The sequence below is a fragment of the Orbicella faveolata genome, unplaced genomic scaffold (assembly GCF_042242905.1).
Source record: "Orbicella faveolata isolate gen_17 unplaced genomic scaffold, um_ofav_v1 contig_26, whole genome shotgun sequence".
Classification (NCBI taxonomy): domain Eukaryota; kingdom Metazoa; phylum Cnidaria; class Anthozoa; order Scleractinia; family Merulinidae; genus Orbicella; species Orbicella faveolata.
The window spans coordinates 15,089,311-15,107,892 of record NW_028301554.1 but is presented as its reverse complement, the minus strand read 5'-3'; the positions used below and the strand labels follow the sequence as shown (position 1 = coordinate 15,107,892).

At 38.5% G+C, this 18,582-nt stretch overlaps 1 protein-coding gene across 1 annotated transcript; it reads right to left on the bottom strand.

Annotated features, from left to right (window-relative positions):
* Positions 1 to 1,344: 1,344 nt before the first annotated feature.
* Positions 1,345 to 18,382, bottom strand: LOC149108255 (myb-binding protein 1A-like). Its single transcript, XM_089295722.1, has 14 exons — positions 18,130 to 18,382; positions 16,496 to 16,607; positions 13,411 to 13,527; positions 9,121 to 9,196; positions 8,882 to 8,931; positions 8,260 to 8,343; positions 7,663 to 7,733; positions 6,936 to 6,987; positions 5,909 to 5,977; positions 5,775 to 5,816; positions 5,633 to 5,695; positions 4,749 to 4,856; positions 4,080 to 4,204; positions 1,345 to 2,646 (listed from the first exon to the last, which is right to left on the bottom strand). The coding sequence occupies exons 2-14, from the start codon at positions 16,547 to 16,549 to the stop codon at positions 2,493 to 2,495; spliced, it is 1,065 nt and encodes a 354-aa protein (XP_089151848.1). The 5' UTR covers positions 16,550 to 16,607; positions 18,130 to 18,382; the 3' UTR covers positions 1,345 to 2,492.
* Between the last annotated feature and the right edge of the window lie 200 nt (positions 18,383 to 18,582).

Here is an 18,582-nt window from a genome sequence, read left to right as displayed (position 1 = left end):
AATGAGGTTAGAACATTTCGAAATTATCAGCTCTGTGTCTATTTCAATTTAATATAGGTCAAGTCATGTGGCGCATGCTAAAATATACGTCTAACCCGTAAATTGAAATTTGACGCCGGATGATCAAATATTTGCATTTTTAACGTACTTTGAAAAGCTCTCGCGTCGCTCACAATCATTTGCCCAAAGAAATTTTTACAGGCATCTGTAGACCATCCTTCTGCGATTCAACCACCAGAAGCTTAATCCATTTGAAGGTTTCGCACATGGTGAAAATTAATTATATTCACGAAGTACTTTTAAGTGAATGAAATACATGCCTTCGAAATTTTTAAATTAAATTTTGCACCCAAAAAGACAACGCAACATTCCCCAAAATCAACCTAGTACACATTTAAACATTGCACAAAAATATTTGAGTGTTTTAAAGACGGAAGAATGATGTCGTTTTGCATGTGAGGCTCTCAAACTTGGTTAATAAAATGGTGCGTCAAGTGACGATTTAAACGGAATTTGGTAATTTGCATATTTCTTTGAAATAAAAGGATATTTTGCCAAGAAAACTATCCAGTAGTTTTTGTCATGCCCTAGCCTATCTACCATAAAAATATGAGCGAAATCGAACTTTCGACCCTTGCCGAGTTATTTTCCATATTTATGGACAGGGACTCTTAAGAAGAGAACATTTTCTTTATAATTTATAGTGAAAAGTTTTCCTTGAAAGGTGGCCCCCATGGATTTGCGACGTCAAGTTGTGACGTCAGATTTGTGACGTTCAGGTTCACAAAATGTAATTTTTTGCATTATTTAACAACGGGAAATCGTCTATTTGTAGCGCTGGAGTCAAGGAGATTCACCTTGGGGCTTTTTTTTTTTTACAAGACTTAAAAATACGTAATCACATATAGGAACCTGTTTGGAAAAAATTGAGATATAGGTTAATTATGCAATTTTTAGATTTTATTTCCTAACAATGCACATGTATTCAACAGACTAGGTTATAGGGTGTCTGTCAAATAGTAGCTATTTTGAAAAAGCAATTCATCAAAATAATGAAGGATACTTGGTCAACTGAAAAAGCTCTAGTCATAAAAGTGCACACATGGCAAGTCATCGTTCGCCGACCACCCTATTGTAAACAATTTCGATTGAGCCCACAATGAACCTTAACCCTTTGAATACCAAACTTTTGCCAAAAAAAATACCGTTTTTAACCGTTTAGTCAGGTTTTTTAGCTGCCATGACGCTAAATAAGCCTAAGTTGTGCGAAAAAAGCTTTTCTTTTGCTAAAAGGAGAGCTTTTTCGAGGATTAGGTACAATTTTTTTTTTTTTTTTTTTTGCCATTGACCGTTCTCAATTTCGTTTGTTGGCCCTTTCCTTTCTGTTTTTCTCTGCCCTTTTACACTGGCTACCTTTTGCATTGTATGTTCTTTCTCGCTGCAGTGAAAAGTTGGATGTTAATTACGGGCGAAGCCTAGAAATGGACCTTGATCAATCATAGGCGTTGTGGACCATTTTACCACCGTTTTTGCAGCAAAACTGATAACCTTGCTTTTCGATTTGCGACGTCGGAATGTCGTCGATATCTAAACCTGACCATTGTGCGGAAAGGGCTAGCCTAGCATTACTATCTGCTTATCAAGAATATCTGATGACATTTAAATTGATGACGTCACAAGTGGTACAAAGAGCACGACCATTAATTACGCATATATGCGTAGTTGGTATTCAAAGGGTTAACTGAAATGCAATAAAAAGCTGCTTTATGAAGAGAAGAGAACCAGAAAAGAACCTGCTCAGCACAAAAAATTGAAACAAGTTCTTATTTGGAAAACACGAAGACAAAATTGAATGTGGAAAATCGTTGCAGTTACTGTGTATTGGGACATGAAATAAATTAGAGGACCGAGAGCAGGGTGTGCATTCTTTCAAACCGTAGTCTTATTATTTAGACATTATAATTATACAAAGATGTTATCACACGCTCACACACTAATTGTTAGACCAACAGCAAGTACGTTTTCAAATTATGAACGAAATTGCTAACGTATTTTCCAGTAGGTACCATATAAATATAGAAATCATATATTTTCAGGGTAATTTGGTAAAATCAAGTTTCTCATACACAGTTTTTTTTACTGGGCACCCTTAAACAACCCTTAAACAGGGCAGTTCTTGTTTAAAGTTTCAGTCGGGGGATTCGAGACAACAAAAAGCTGCCCATTAGCGGCTTAGTAACCAGAGAAACCCAAAACTAGGTGAATGAGAACATTTTCTCAAGGACATTTTGGCCGCGGGATGTACGGAGGGGAGGGGAGTGGTAGAAAGAGGGATACTAACAATGCAGCAAGGTGAGTAATTGACAGAAATGATGAAAGGTTTGATTAGTTTGAAATGTGATATTTGAGATTTCCTGAAGTTGTGTGCGTGCATCGTATATCGAAATAATTTTAAAAATTAATTTTAAATGAGAATCTGTTATTCTCAATTCTCAGTTTTTCTTTTTCCGTTTCTTGCTTTTTCCAACATTTGGCTGGTTAGATTCTGCGACATTTTCTGTTGGAGTTCCTTCGTCTTCTTTGTGTACATTTGTTTCTCGTTTTCTTTTAGAGTTTTTATTTTTTGGTTCCTTTAGGCTAGCAGTCCTGAAAGAAATGAACATAAAAAATAAACCCGTAGTCATGTTTTGTAAGGATGTTATAGGATGAACAACAATTTTCTTGGATATGTGTAATTGTTCTCCCGGATCTTATAATCTTGTGATCTTACTGTTTTAAAGGGAGGGTCTCATGGCTCGGCGCATATCTCCAAATCAAAATAGATATAGTTTAGTAATCGCATGCTATAGTAAGTCGTAGCAGAATTTCGGATGACAAAATTCTCGGAAGATTTCAACGGATTTTACCGACGCTGCCGACCGTTGAATTTAGTTTTGACCCGTACGATTTATTCTGCGGTTGATGATTTTACGGCTATTTGCTCGCGAAATTAGGTAACTTGCTTACGACTGATTCATAAACAATGAAATACTGGGTCTATGTCAAAAAGCGTGCACGGGCGAATAAATAATACAGACATGCGCCGAACAATGACACCCTCCCTTGAAAACATTTTTATTGCAGTTAGGTATTATTTTTTTATATTGTTATCTGTTAGTGTTATATTCTTCTATTTAGGGATTAGGAATTTTAACGAAAGTTTGTAAATATATCAGTTATACCTAATCATAGCTTCCATTATTGAAATTGTAACTTATTTTAAGTAGGTGTCTCCCCATGAGCTTCTCAGACAAAAATCAATAAAGCTATTATTATTAAAATTATTATTATGCATTGCCAATTAAGGTAAAGCTTTCAAAGCCTCATAGTTGATATGCCTCGGAGCTCATAGAGTGTTACTGTAACTAGTAACTGCTGTTGCATCAAGTTTGTTCAGTTCTAGACGTGCAGTTCTAAGGATAAAGATGATCGATAGGCCTGTATTGCACTTAAGTTTCGTATTGTGTTATTGTGTGATCCTGCTAAACGAAAACAAGACGAAAGTCATCATTATTCTTTGAAGAACAATGACTAAGCAATGTACTCGCATTTTAACACTTTTTCGCAAACAATTATTTGGCCGAAAATGTTTGCAACCTGACATATATGTGTAGAAAGCCGTCATTTTTCAGTGAACAAGGTATAAATATGTATATGTGGGGTAAGTTGCCGTATTGTGTCCTAAGTAGGATAGTTGACCGTATTTGTAAATTGTAAAAAGATGCGAGTAAAAATTAATTAAAAATAAAAAAAGAAATTGCATTTTCTCGGTATACACACAAACCTTTATTTTATACCATGCAATAGAAACTACAGTGGCCAACCAAGTCAATGCGACATACACGCGCAGCGCATGATGGGAAGGTTGCATGTAGTACCGTCGAGTACACAACGGCTTTCCTGTATTCCGATTGGCTATATTTTCTATGGCATGGTATAAACAATTATGTACAAGTACGTATGTAATCGTGACAGATCAAATTATACAGTCTACCAACTTTCATTTCAAAGCACTTGTCATGAGAGCAATAATTACTAACCCTGACAAATTGGACAGTATTATGTTACAGACACTCTTAATGTCAGGTGACCTTTTAGCTAACGCACTCTCTCGGATTAGTGTCACTCCTTCCTTTAGTTGATCTGTCCGTAATAACGCTGAGACCTAAAGAAGAATGAAACGACGGCAATGAGACACTAGTCTAAATCAATCCAGATTTAATTAAACTTCGTTAATTTAGCAATTAACAAACAAGCAAACAAACAAACCAAAAAGCGCACAGGAGACCGAACCATGGCTTTTTCCATTCGACTAAAAATTCCGGTTTTTTTTTCGGAAATTTCCTTCCCATTTGATTTTGCTCCAGGAACTTCCGGAATTTTCAGTTGAATGGTTCGCATTTTTAATAATCGATAATTCTCTGAGTTTCCCGAAACTCTCCCATGAAAGTTCCATATCAATTTTGCCCCCGTTTTGAAATTTCATAAATTTGTGCTTGAATGGAAAGCGCCTAGTAAACGACTTAACGAAAACCCATTACGAAAGATGCATGTAATACATGCATGGCAAAACCAAACGATGAAAAGAGAGGCTATTCAAGGCTATTCAAATTGTTTTCCTTACTTAGTTCTGTTAGTGACACATCTTATTCTTTAAGCAACTAATTAACCCAAGAAAGGGGCGTGAAATTATTTTTAAATATTCTAACCTCCTCTGTATGTTTTACTTCATTGATGAACTTGGTTGTGAGTTTCAGTATTTCTCGAACATGCTTCACCTTCATCTCTGAATCAGATTCAGCACCCTTCGTCATCAACTTCAAAGAAAAATAGCGTCAAAAATACGTTGATTACGGTAAATTCATACCGAAGCTTTTGAAGACAAAAAAACAAACCATGTTTATTGACCCCACCTCTGTTAACACACATCCCTGCTCTACAGAATCTTCCCTGAAACACTCTTTGAACGTGAATATAACCGTATCTTTTATGTTCTAAAAGAAGTCTGGCACTAAACCTAGTCGCGCAGACAGGCAGTGATTTTATTCAAATGTCTGACGCCCACAGGATTCGTACCCATTTTTGTGTGAAGAATTCAAGACGTTTTCCATACTTTTTCCACACAATTAATTCGTTTTTCCAAACACAAGATAAACAGCCAAATTACACTCCCAGAACGCGGGAACTACCGTGATGCAATTGGCAACGCACGATAACAATGATACAATGCGGATTCACGAAAGAAATGTCTGGGTGGTAGGTTTATCCTAAGTTCTCAACATTCTGCGTTTGAACATTCTGGCTGAACAAAATTTACAGTAAATGATTGGCTGACAAAATTTTCATTTAGCAATTTGAAATCCACTTTTATTCATGAAGGTTGGAGAAAACGTTCGCATATTTTTTTAACCCTGGCAGCATCAAGAAATCAGGACTACATATTTAGGACTACCCATACTCCTTCAACAGGATGCCAGTTTATCGCCGGTTACAATAATACAGTTTCAAAGGCTACCAAGCTAATTCAAACAGGGCTACAATCAATTCTAATTTATCATGTGTTATTATAGGCTCGATTTCCAAGTGTTCTTACCGAGTTCAACGTTGCTTGTAAAGGAGACGCAATAACCTTGATGTGTGTCGAATGATCAGGAGTCTATTTAAAAAGGAAGAAAGTAAGCAAGTTATTCCAGTACCCTGAGTGAACCACTTTGTTGAATTTCCTTTGTACTCACTTTTTGTGACATCAGCTGCATCAACATCAAACATGCCTGGCTCTGAAATGGAAAATGAAGATAACAGCGATACAAAAAAGAAGTGCACAAATTCTAAGCGGAACGATTGTTAACACGAATTCTCTGCAATTTACCTTTCTGAAGCTATTTACTGCAGTCTCCAGGTAATTCACCAAGTGTGGGGCTAAATACCAGCCAAGATGCTGAAATTAACAAGCAAACAGAAACAAGTTGACAAAACAATTCGACTTTCATTCAATAGACTAACAACAGGCTGACTTCAATGCAACTCTAATAGGCAAAATTCTAACAGTTAGCAGTGAATACATTTCGGAAATGTGTATTGCTAATTGCTTCAGTTTGACTAATTGCGTTGTTAGCAACTTTAAACCAGCAATAGTAAGAATAACATTTGGAAAAATGACCGTTGTTTTCAGTAAATCCTTAGAGATTTCATAAAGAGTTTTCGATTCTTATTGAACAATCAGCACATATTAATGTTTGCGTGACCTTGTTTGCGTTCTCCCAGAGAAGTTGGAGAGGTGGCGAGTGAGAGGCAAAGGAGTGTCTTCAGAGAGCGTAATAAAGCCCATTACAAAGTTTCATGAGAAAATAGGGGTTTACCTCAGTGTAAGAACCTGTGAAGTTTTTCTTTGTTTTATAGCTTTGGTTAAGGTTAGGGTTTATTATGTTACAGGGCCGGGTTGTTCGAAAGCCGGTCAAAGCTAACCCAGGATTAAAAGTTAACCCAAATATTAATTTTTCTTGTATAGAAATGCTTTTTCCTCCTCACGTTTTGTGTAGTTTGAGCTTGGTCAAGCTCAAAACTGAAGGACAAACATTATAAACAGAAAACCTCGCCGAAAAGTTACAAAACTGAAATCAAAATTCTTGTTAATCCTGGGTTAGCTTAATTGAGTTTTGAATAACCGGGCCCAGGTCTTTACACCAAGGGTGAGCCGAAAATAGAGCGACTGTCTCTTAATTTCAAATAGTTGTTACTTGTATTTTGCGCCTTCCCTGCAGGGAGGCCTATGGACTGTCGTTGCGGCAATAACTTTGATAGCGCTTGAGTGTATCTGTCTATCCATTATTGCCATACTTATTTATTCATTTCCTTGAAAATCAATTTGAGTTCAACGTGCACCTCTTGCAACTCACCGGAAATCGACCGATTAGTTCAGTGAAGAGCACTGGGTGAAGATGTGTGCTCCTGGAATAGCAACAAGACAGTAAGTCGTTTATCAGGTACGAGAAATATGTTTTTCACCTAAATGTTTGAGACACCAAAGCCATTTTGAAACAACGTTAGCAATGCTCGCGCAGATATTTTTTTCATCAGTTTTCATCAGTTCTCATCAGCTCGAGAGTTCTTCCTCTAGAAAGGACTGAGCCCTGGCAGTTTTCGTATCGAAGTTGCTAAGCAACTGATCATGCCATGATAGCGAGGCAGCTTTCGGACTGCTCTCGAGTGCTCGCGCTGTTCTTTGACTGCCCGGCACTGTTGATAAAAATTGGGTATTTCAAATTTACGTAAGGTGTTTCGAAATGGCTACGGTGTCTCAAAAATCTAAGAGAACTAGGGTTACGCTTCTAGGAGCTACTTCTAGTTATGGTGGTTATGAAGAATCAAGCAGAGAAGCCACGAGAAATGTGGCAAATTACGAACACACCACATTATAGTTACTGAACGATCAGGAAACAAGGGCCAGTTTCAGCAAATCTTCGTGATTGCTATCAACAAATCCAAATCATGCAAAAATTTGGGCAGGTCTGCCCCAGTGGCAGAGTCATGTTCCTAAACAGCATCTCAGAGCATAACTGCTGTAGTTAACTCCCTAGAAAAAAGTGTTCGTTCTTTAGATAGTAATGGATTTATACTTCTCACCTCTTTAACATGAAATCCTCAAGCGCCTCCTTGAACGCCGCTGATACTCTTTTAGCATTCAGCAGGGACACCTACAAAAATGCACCAAAATACAGGAAATCTTAAGTGTTGTCTCACGAGTGATTGGAGATTTAAGCCCAACACAACCAAACGCCACTGGAGTAAAAGGGAAGTATTAATTGTTTTTCTTTTTCAAAGTCCTGCACTCTTTACTCTTTAGGTTGGTCTTTGATCGCCGAGACTATAGAAAACTAAAGACAAACAGCATCGCAATTCAATGGGTAAATCATAGACTAACCTTCCACTACAATGGCCACGCTAGTGAGGGGCATAAAAGATCCCATTACAAACTGAAGGAACTAAAATTGACAGGCGATACTAGAAATTCATTTTACGTGTTCACTCTACTTTTTTAGCTTTACATATGTGACCTTTTAAGCTTGTGTTGGAGTGCCAGACCAAGAAAAGTGATTATTCCTCAAACTAAAACAAGAACATATGTCTCAACAAGGTATACAAAAGCAAGAAACATTACATAAGGGACTGATCAGTGTCTAGTAGAATGGTCCTTTTAGGTAATCATTTTACTCCACTTACTTTCGGGGTTTCCTCGCCTTCCTGTACTTTTCCTTTTCTTTTTCCAGTTAATTGTTGAGCCTGTGAACCTCTTAGCACACGTACCTAAAAAAGCAATTTACATTTCACAGTATTATATCGAAAAACGGCGGAACTTTCAACGTCATTATCAGTCCTTCTCGCGCCTTGGGACCCATAAGGCATTACCGAACTAATTACAAGGAAAAAAATGTCTTTACCAAAAATCCCACCTACAGCACTACAAATACATTGCACGACCTTAGGAAGGTAGAGGTCTTCTAAAGTATAGACTACAAATCACAAAGCAGAAGTCATAATCTTTGTATGCTTCACACCAACGGCCGCGCTTCATTACGAATTGACAATAAAAATGTGTACAGAGAGTTAGGTTATTTAAGAGTTTGTTGGCATCAGACATCCCTTCAGAAAGAAAAGGCCTTATTTGTAGCATTTCACGTAAGGGTTGGTTGTAAGTTGCATCATGTCAAAAAAGAAACGGACGAAAAACAAATGCATCAGTTAAATTATGCCTCAGTGGTCATTATTACAACGTTGGTGTTACTTTCTCCCACCCCACCCCCTCACCCCAGACCTTGACTGTATAATCTATAGGTTATCTTACCAAATATAGGCAGCCTCGGGTGACTAGCGACACAATCACAATAGAGGGAGCTGTGGAAAACATTCAAACAAACTTGTAAGTCAAGAGACCAGCAAAAAGAAGAGTACGTCATAGACAGTCTGCCAACTGGGGGACACTTCCGTCAACAGTACCAGCAACAATAATTAAACAACAAATAAACACAAGCGAGTTAATGATTATGGAGTATAATAAATCAATGCAGATTGCAGCTATCTTACCAGTCATGGCTTTCCGGATCAAATGATCGATTTTTCCATGAACGTCTTTGGCCTTGATAAGAGTGGTCGGGGGAAGCTGCAAAAATGATCAATTAGAAGAATATAAACTTGAAAAGGACGCAGTATATTCTCAAAGAAGTGTTGAATAATTAGTTTATTGCTCTGCGGATAAACTTAACAACACCATTGTAAGGAATTTCTTACAAAACAGGGAAAGTGCGAGAGTCCATCCTTCCTAGCACTAACACCGAAAATGTCCGCAAATGAACTATAACCAGAGAGCAAACGAAACATGTTCCCATTTTTAGTACAAAAATCGTAATCACGCAGTAGGTTGTCCCAGGATTGTAAAACTGTTTATGTGCCTGCAATCATAGTTAGTAGAGGAGACTTCTAACTATGCTGCAATATATTGACTAATACAGTGATTTCACAAGTTTCCATTTTTAGTGCAACAATTGCAGCCACGTAAAACGTTGACCTAGAAATGTAGAACGATATATATGCGCCTGTAATATTGACTAATGCAGTGATTTCACGAGCTTTAAGTACTGGTCAGCAGGATTTCAACAAAAACTTTACGGAACATCGACCGACCCCTCCATTGGATACATTTGCATGATCTGACTACCCACTAGTACCCGTAACTTGTCATCACAATTCACGAGTTAAAAAGTACCAACGGGACTTCTTCGGTGATGACCGACGGCACAAACAGAGAACACTACAGGACTAGCGGATAACGTTCAGATGTACTTAGCATTCTAACAACTACAACCAAGCTATGTATACGTCGGCAGTAGGAATAATTGCTTATTGTATTTGTTCCGCAGAAAGCTTTGTTGTAAATTAGCAATTCCCTGGGGTCCCCCTCCTAGTAGGAGTTTTGCACACATGCGCAGTAAGACCTGTTGTTCGACCACCAGGTTGCGAGTTGTCGGCCATGTTGAAAAGTGTACACGTTTATCTCCTCGGAAATTAAAATGTTGTATGTTCTAAAGACTGAACCTTTTTGCTGACCTTCGAACCTGGGACATGCGGAACAGTAGTTCTCAATCGCCCCTTGTTCTGAAAGGTTCATTAATGAGGGGTAACCATCAACAACAGTACAATAACAGAGAATTTTGACAAGGATGGAGACACGAAAAACAAAGAGTTCTTCTGAGTGTTATCAACTTTAACTTTAAGATGATGTCATGAATCAGAAATCTTGGCAATTAAGACATAGACTGAAAAAAAATGACAAAAATTTTAAGATTAGAAGATGGCGTCGCTAGTTCACGTTTGCGCTTTGACCAGGAAACTGTAAAAGGTGAGGTTCCCTTCGCTTGCAGTACCGCTGACAAAGTTGAAGTGATCAGACGGACGCATGTCGCCTTCTGTTTACTTCGTCCTCGGGGTGTTATTCGCAGTTCCATTCCAACCGCAGAGTTGCCGGAACGTCGAAAGAATGTAACATCTTATTTCTCGTATTTTCCAACAGTAAATAAAAGGGTTTAGCGAGGAATTCAAAAATACAACCGTTAACGTGATTTCAAGTGTAAGACGATTTTCTTGTGTCTCACCGTAGAAATATATTATTGCAAAGCAAACACCAAAAAGGACGTGACTCGCGAAGGCAGCGATTACAACATACAGAATGACAAACACAGATTTTCGGCACTTCACTATGTCAATCCGTGGCAGTCCGTGAATTCGTGACGCTATATTATTCTGGTCTTGAATCTGCTGCAGGTGTCGGCGTAGAACGGCAAAAATTCGGCACTGGATTGTCGGAATAGCAATGAGGCTGGACAACGCGAGAACGAATCCGCCGAAGCTAGCAGTGATTCGAAACCACGGCTTTTGAGCATTCCAGAAAGACATAACGGTGAAGGTAATGGGAGCCACCCACACCGATAGACACGCCACGATGTAGCGACGGATGAGAAGTAACAAGGGCGTCAGATCGAAGGTGTAGCGCCAACGCAAGATATCGCTCGATGCTTGCAGCAGCCACGGTCATCACTGACATCACGGAGAGCAAAGAGCTTCACCGCTTCTTAACGAGGAACATCACGTCATAGATGTTAAGGTCTTTAACTAGTACACTAGCAAGGCAAGTCACATAACAAGGTTGGAGAAGTAATCCCACAGACAAGTCTGTTACTGCTAAGAAAAATAACATCACTGAAGATGGCTCGTGAAGTGATGGAGTCTTTCAAATGGCCGTCATGACAACGGTGTTGGTAACTGTGGCGATGACGCTGGTAATCACATTTATTGCACAAAGAACGATGAAAGCATTGTTGATATGCGTAGGGTATCAAGGAACGCCGGTCGGTCGCGACAGAAAGGCCTCAGTGGTATTTACAACGTAAGCGTTAATTGAAACTAACTGGTCCATCATAGCTAACCTTAAATGGGACGATCTGATGATGCACATAAACAAATCAAAATGTGATGTTTCGAATAAACAGGGACAATATGAAATTGAAGCCTAAATGGAATGGACCAACGCGGCTTTTAATTTCCTTACGTATACCATCAAATGAAAGAGATGCCCTATCAATTAGCACTGAAATTGCCTTCTTTCTTGCGCATATGTGTTAGAAGTCTCGAAATACATCTGCCTCTAGTGATGTTGATATTACAACGAAAAATAACACGTTACCTACTCTTGGAATTGAAGTTTAAATTACTTTGAAACTTAACGTGCCAATGGCAATGGATAAACAGCTAGCTCTTGTAATAAGTTTTGATTGGTTTCAATGTGGAGGCCCCATTGGGGGAGGGGGAAGGGGGGGGGGATCTGAGTATCACACATCCCGTATCCCGTTAATTCCAGTTGCAAAAATTAACGATTTTTGCACTCAACATCCTGTTTTATCTGATCTTCGCATCCCATATCCCATTAATTTTTTTCTCAAATATCCTTTATACCCTTCATTTTCTACCCAAATATCCGGTATCTCGAAAATGCCTCATCGAGGACCTTAATGAGGCATATGAGAGTATAAATAAAGAGACGTGTAAGTAGTATTCTCCCAGGTCGATAATAAAATCACACGTCTGTTGGGTTCGTGGTGTGTGGTATTTTCCCGTAGATTTGAAAATCCTGTAATTACGTATCTGTGCTCATCTTCCCAAGCATCTATTAAAAAGGCTTTTTAAAAAAAACAGCAGATTAAAAAGCAGACCAGAAAGGAGTCCTTAGCTCCTACCAGAAGAAATGATTGGAAAACAAAATCCTACAATGGTCTCTAAAATCAGTTTAATATCACAATATAAGTATTAGTAAGTAGCAAAGGATTCAATAGGACCTGATCCCACGCGCCTAGAGCTGCGTAATAACAAATAATTCATAAGAAAACAGGCAGCTCTATAGCTGTTGTTTTCTACAGTAATTTTTTAATCGTTCTTGGAATCAATCTTAGATTTGACCTTTCTTTAATTTGAGGAGGAGTAAAAATTACGAAAATCCATGGGAGGAGCGACAGGAGTAGACTTGAAAGTGAAAAAAAGAAAAAAAAATCATTCATGCTGCTTCCTGCAAACATTCGTTTCACACCACAGTTTAGCTAGTACAGAAATCCATTTTTCGCGAAAATATGCTCGGATATTTGTCCGCGGACAATATCTGTTCCGAGGAGCGAACAGTTTTCCGAAAGCGTAGCTCGAGGAAAACTGTAAGCTTTGAGGAACAGATAATGTCCAAGGACAAATAACCGAGCGTATTAATTATTTTCGCGTCAATCTGGGGCTCTTGTGTTTATTATCCTTCAAATGTTTTTCGCAACACGAACATTTTTGAAAATCGGGGAATATCACTCGGATATTCCCCAGTTTTAGCTGGGGCATATTCAGTCACGTGTCGCGTTTAGACCAATCGCGCACCAACGAAAATATTTTATGGACTATAACTTTGATTCCCAGAGTTCGAGTCATTCGTAATCTTTATGAATCGTCGATGCATTTCATAACGCGTAGTACATTTCGACGCAGTTCCAGCCATTCCAGGAGACACTTGTATCAAAATGTTGCCGGAAGTCATGCCTCCACCCCGTTTCCAAAATGCCTTACGATCATACGGTTCCAATGCCAACCAAACTGTCGTCTGTGTTGGCAGGTGTAAATACGGCCTGATTGTCTGTGTAATTTGTGATTGGTCAGAGTGGTTACTTTGGCTTTAGTCGTGACGCCGACAGCCTGCCGACCGTCACCCGACTGAGTGTCGCTAGTGTGTCGGCCGACGCGTTGGTGGGTTGGGATTCTTTACTTTTACCCTAAAATGTATAAGTAGGTACTCACCTCTTTCGATGAACACAACTTGCTTTGAAAGAGTCCTTGGGCCCGTTCACCCAGCGTGTGAAAGCCCTTGGAATTTAGAGAAGACCACGCCACATCCAGTAATGGATCAATCAGTTCCTGCATGACAAAATAGATATTTATTACGTTAACTACGCCTTGTCAGCTTAGATTAAACACTTGGACGTCTAAAACAGCTCTTGCACAGTAAAACTCTTACAAAACGAACCTTTCGGGATAAAATAAAGCAATTTTTGAGGGAGAAAATAATGTATTCTATTGACTATAATTTTACAAAGAAAAAAAAAGAAAAGAAAAACACAGATAAAATATTATATGGCTCTGTCTCACAAGGACGGGGACTACCAAATTCATGAATTTGATTGGCTGAAATTGATATTGAAAACGGTCCAGATTTTCCCATCTACAGTGTTGGAAACTAAAATTTGACAGCACTCTCTCAAAATCCACTAGCCCAGAGTAATTTTCACATGCCCAGAAAAATGCCTACCCTCTCCCCAAAAATCTTTGCAATGATTCGCAAATCATGCGTTTTTCAGTATCTTCTAAACATGAAGGTCCAGCTTCAGTGCCATTTTGTGTTGAGCTTTCTTGTCCTGGTCCATTTATGAGACACCTCCTTAGGATCGTAGATTGATTTTACAGTTTTAGCCTTGTTTTTGATATAGTTAAATGAAATTTAACATAGTTAATGACTAGGAGCTAGTCTGGTCAGTAGCATTTTTGTACGCGGTTGTTAGTGTCTTGGCCATCTGTTAGCGTTTGTTTAGCATTTGGTGCGTTTTGTAGTGTTTGATATAGTTCAATGAAATTACATAGTTTATGACCAGGAGCTAGTCTGGTCAGTAGGGTTTTTTGTAGGTCTGCGTTTGATAGTGTCTTGGCCATCTGTTAGCGTTTGTTAAGCATTTGCGTTCTGTAACGTTTGCGGCAGTCATATGGTTGTGAGAGTCCTGCGGCTGACATTGTCCAGCGGTATTCTTGGTTACTATATGCGTTGTCGTCCCATGTGTTTGCAGTGTGTTCGTTGCTCTGCTAGTATGGCATTGTGGATTGAATTATAGTAGTTTAGCAGTTCTTGGTGTTCCCTCCATATCCCCCCTCTTTTCAGCATTTTTTTTTCCCCGCTGAGCCATCTGGCTTGAGCGTGATGGGTGCCTGTAGGGGGTCTGGTGCGGGGGGCTCGTGGCTTGGTTGCAGGTTGGGCTGGCCATTCAAGTATTCTAGCGCCTTGGGGATGTGACTGTGGTTACAGCCCCTGGGCTGCATAGGCACCTTCCCTCCACTAGCGACTTGGGCATTAATTATCAACTTTTGACATGCCTTGGAAATTTTTCGCATTGATGATTTCTGTAGTTTTCACTAAAACACAGCTAAACAAATAGCTGACACTACCAAATTCATGTATATCCCTAGAATCAAAACAATTTGGAGTAGCAACTTGCACGTGGAAGACTGACAATTTTCTTTTCCTTCAATGAAAAAATTATCTTCAAGTCTTAAAAAATTCGCGGACACAGTTTTGTTATTTATATGTCAAACTAGCTAGGTAGCTGAGAGCAAACGAACAAATTTCCTTTGACTTGTAGCTTTAAAAAGGGGTCCAAAAGATGATTCGGACGCTCATGTTTACAGGTCATGAAAAATTAGACAATTTATTTTATTTCAAAATGCTTCGTATTTTAAATTTGCTGAATGTTTGTTGTAAATATTGTTGATTATTTCATAGTAACGTAGACTTATTCGAAAGCATAGGGCATTTTTGTTTCATAGTTTCTTTGTTCGGAGATATTAGCACTTGCATGCTACACTAAAATCTGCATGGAAATAAAGTTTTCATGACATGAATTCATTTCTTAGTAAGCAAACGTGTGCCATCTTCTCTAATTACTGTCAGCTCAACTAGACGCCAGTAGTATCACTTCATACACATGAAACTGTTGTGTAAATTATCACTGGAGGAAGGCTGTATTTCCTTGTGTCTAGTTTTGAATACTATTATTGGCAAATTATTTGGGCATCTCGGAAGATAAAAAAAGGTTAAAAAAGCACTGGTAAGTTCTTGTTTAGAGATAATCTTGCCAAAATGGAAAATAACAAGGAGTGTTATCAATATTTATGCTTATTAAATAACTTTCCAAAAATGAAAATTGCACTCGCCAAACAGGCAAGTGATCAATGATTTGTACTTGCTCAACCCTTTTTGCACTCGCATTGGCGAGTGGGCGAGCACTGATTTCCAACACTGATCTAGACTGGCATCTAGACTGGTAATGTTTTGCACTGAAAAAGTTGCAAACTAAAATGCAAAATCATTGACTATTTTCATCTAACAACATTTATTTAATTTCAATATGGAAGTGCCCAAAAGCCTGATGAGAAAAAAAAGTAAAGAGGATGAGCAAACTTTGGCAGAATTAAATTTTAGCTTATCACTGTTTGCAAGCAAAATGTCAGTTAGTACAAACCAGTTACATTAAACAAATTAAATTGTTCTTGCTTGCGCCATACAATAAACATCTAGATAACCAAGCTTAGTTAGTCAGTATGGGAGAATCCTGACCTTGGTCATGTGTACAGATCTCACTGCTTTCGGTCTGTACTTATGATCTCAGTCAAGATTCTCTCATACAGACCAACTAAGCTCAGTTAATAAGAACTACAATGTATAGTGTAATTAAAGCCCAACTAGTTTAATCTGCTCAAAAAAATAAATAAATAAATAAAAGGCTTAGATCAATTTTTGTACTAATTTGGAGAATAAATCTGTTTTGTTACATTTAGATTTATGTGGGAAATTTGCAAATCAAGATATTACAAAATGTATTGAGCAAAATACAGTATTAAAGCCCTGCAAAAAATTTTTGCTATTATAATAGAATTATTGTCAGTAGATACATGATTGTACATGCATGCCGTGTACAATGTGTACCAAATCATGATATAAATGTAAATATTATTTATTGTAAGTTACATTTGTAATTATAATCACTTTTAAATGTCATGCGCAAACTCAATTTCCTTTACATGTATGTATATTTAGGTGTTTACTGATATCATTAATTACCTTGACATCTTGTCTCTCCAGCCAGCCACTGTAGGAGGTATCATGGTCTTTCATGCTTGAGGTGTTTTCCTTCCAGTCTTGTGATACTCTCAGCTGTCTTCAGTTTAAAAACCTATGATGAAACAAGCATTTGAAAATCAGTTATAGCATAAATTTTTCACTGGTTTGGAACATGTACATGTAGCTTGATGAAACAAAATAGTGCTATAAAACTGACTGGTCACATTCAACTCTACTCTATTTTGGACTCTGAAGTACATGTAAAGAAAGAGTTCTTTCCATGGATAAACAATAAAACAGCAGACAAAAATATAATGCGCACACACACACACACACACACACACACACACACACACACACACACACACACACACACACAAATCAAACTTTAGTCTGAGTGCACAACCATTATTATCCAGCCAAATGGGTCAGGCTTTGAGCTGCAGTCATGCCAAGTTTGACACCACCAAACATACATGTTAACTGCACATGTAACTCCAACAGCATTACACCAAATGTACCTTAAGGTTGTGTTCTATTAGGATTGACCATTTCAACTGCAACCAGTTTGGGCTGATACAGTTGATGTTTCTCAATAGATCACTTTTCCAACTGTTCTCAGTTGAAATGCAGTAATTCCTAGCAATACATGTAGTCCTTAAGCGAGCTACAATCATGCAAAATAATCACACAATAGAACACGAAAAATCCAAACAACCAGAATTGTTTGATCCCAATAGCACATGACCTAAGTCTTGGTGCAGTGTTTCAGCCAGAAAATTTTACTTAAGGACCAAAGTGGCCCCTGAAGACCTTTTTTAGGGGCTAATTATTTAGGAAAGGGGCCAATAAACGAGTCTCGCAGCAGCATTTTAATTGCCAACCTCAGCCCCCAAACTTCTACTCCTCTGACATGAACCTTGCCACTTTGCCCATGTCACAATTGTGAATTATTCATGAAGTAAAACATCTATAGATTCATCACAGTTAGGTATAATTATAAACCAATGGTTAATTGGAGACCCACAGTACGGTAAAATAATTTGCAATGTGAGCTTATAGCGAGCAATTACGGATTCAAATGGCAGTTTTTTCTGTGGGAAATCACTCAGTTTGCTAACCAAAGGACTTTAGTGGCCATTGTATCTATTCATGTAAACTTTTTTCGTGTCAAAGTAGTCTGTGGATCCACTCAGCTAAGGTAAACAGCTGCCTTAAAATGTTATGAGAACCCTGAATTTCAGAAAGAAAAAAACAAGAGGTCTACAGAAGTTCAAAGCTTGCACGTGAAAAATAAAGATATGCAAATCACTTGCAGTCCCTTTGTGATAAATCAAAATTTTTGTGCCTTCTTTCATTTTTTAGCACCCCTAGTGTTATCTATGAGGATCTTCCAAGGGATTGGAGCTTTCTTTTGTGCATTTGAACTAAAAAAAGATTACTCTTCAATATTTCTGTTCAAAACGGCAAGCAATTTGAATTTCCCGCGGTTGGGCCAGCACGGAGCTAGTGCAACGCACTTGGAGTTTAATCATTTCAACCAAGTTAAATGCTTACTTAAGCAATAACAAGTGAGAAAGACCGATAAAAGAAGAAACCTTTCCTAAAGCAACAGCTTTCATGCTTAACCTTACCTTTGGTGTTGGTCTTTCATTAGCTGGGAATTGCAGGCTCCCGGACTGTTTTTTAAAAGTCGATAACGTGGTGATTTGTGATTTGCAGCCACTGAAGCTATTTTCCTTGCACCCAAGAGCCACCAGACGAAGTAAATTATGTTTCAAAACTCAAGAAATAGAAAAGCGATATCATAAATGGCGTCTTTGTCCTTGCTGTTGGTGTCAAAATCCGTTTCAACCGCCATGTTGGATTCTCTTTCGTACCCAGTTTCTTTTGGCCATTGAAGCGAACGTCACGGAAAAGTTCGCGGAAAAGACGGCTTTGCGCGGGAACTCAAACGGGATCACGTTGTTCGTGCATCTCGCATTAGCCCAGTCGTGGGGGCGGAGGCGGATTGGAAGCACGCTTGCGAAGCAAGCGTTCCCGTTCGAAGGGCTTTTCCGCATTCTAGTGGCCGCGCGTAAATTGGA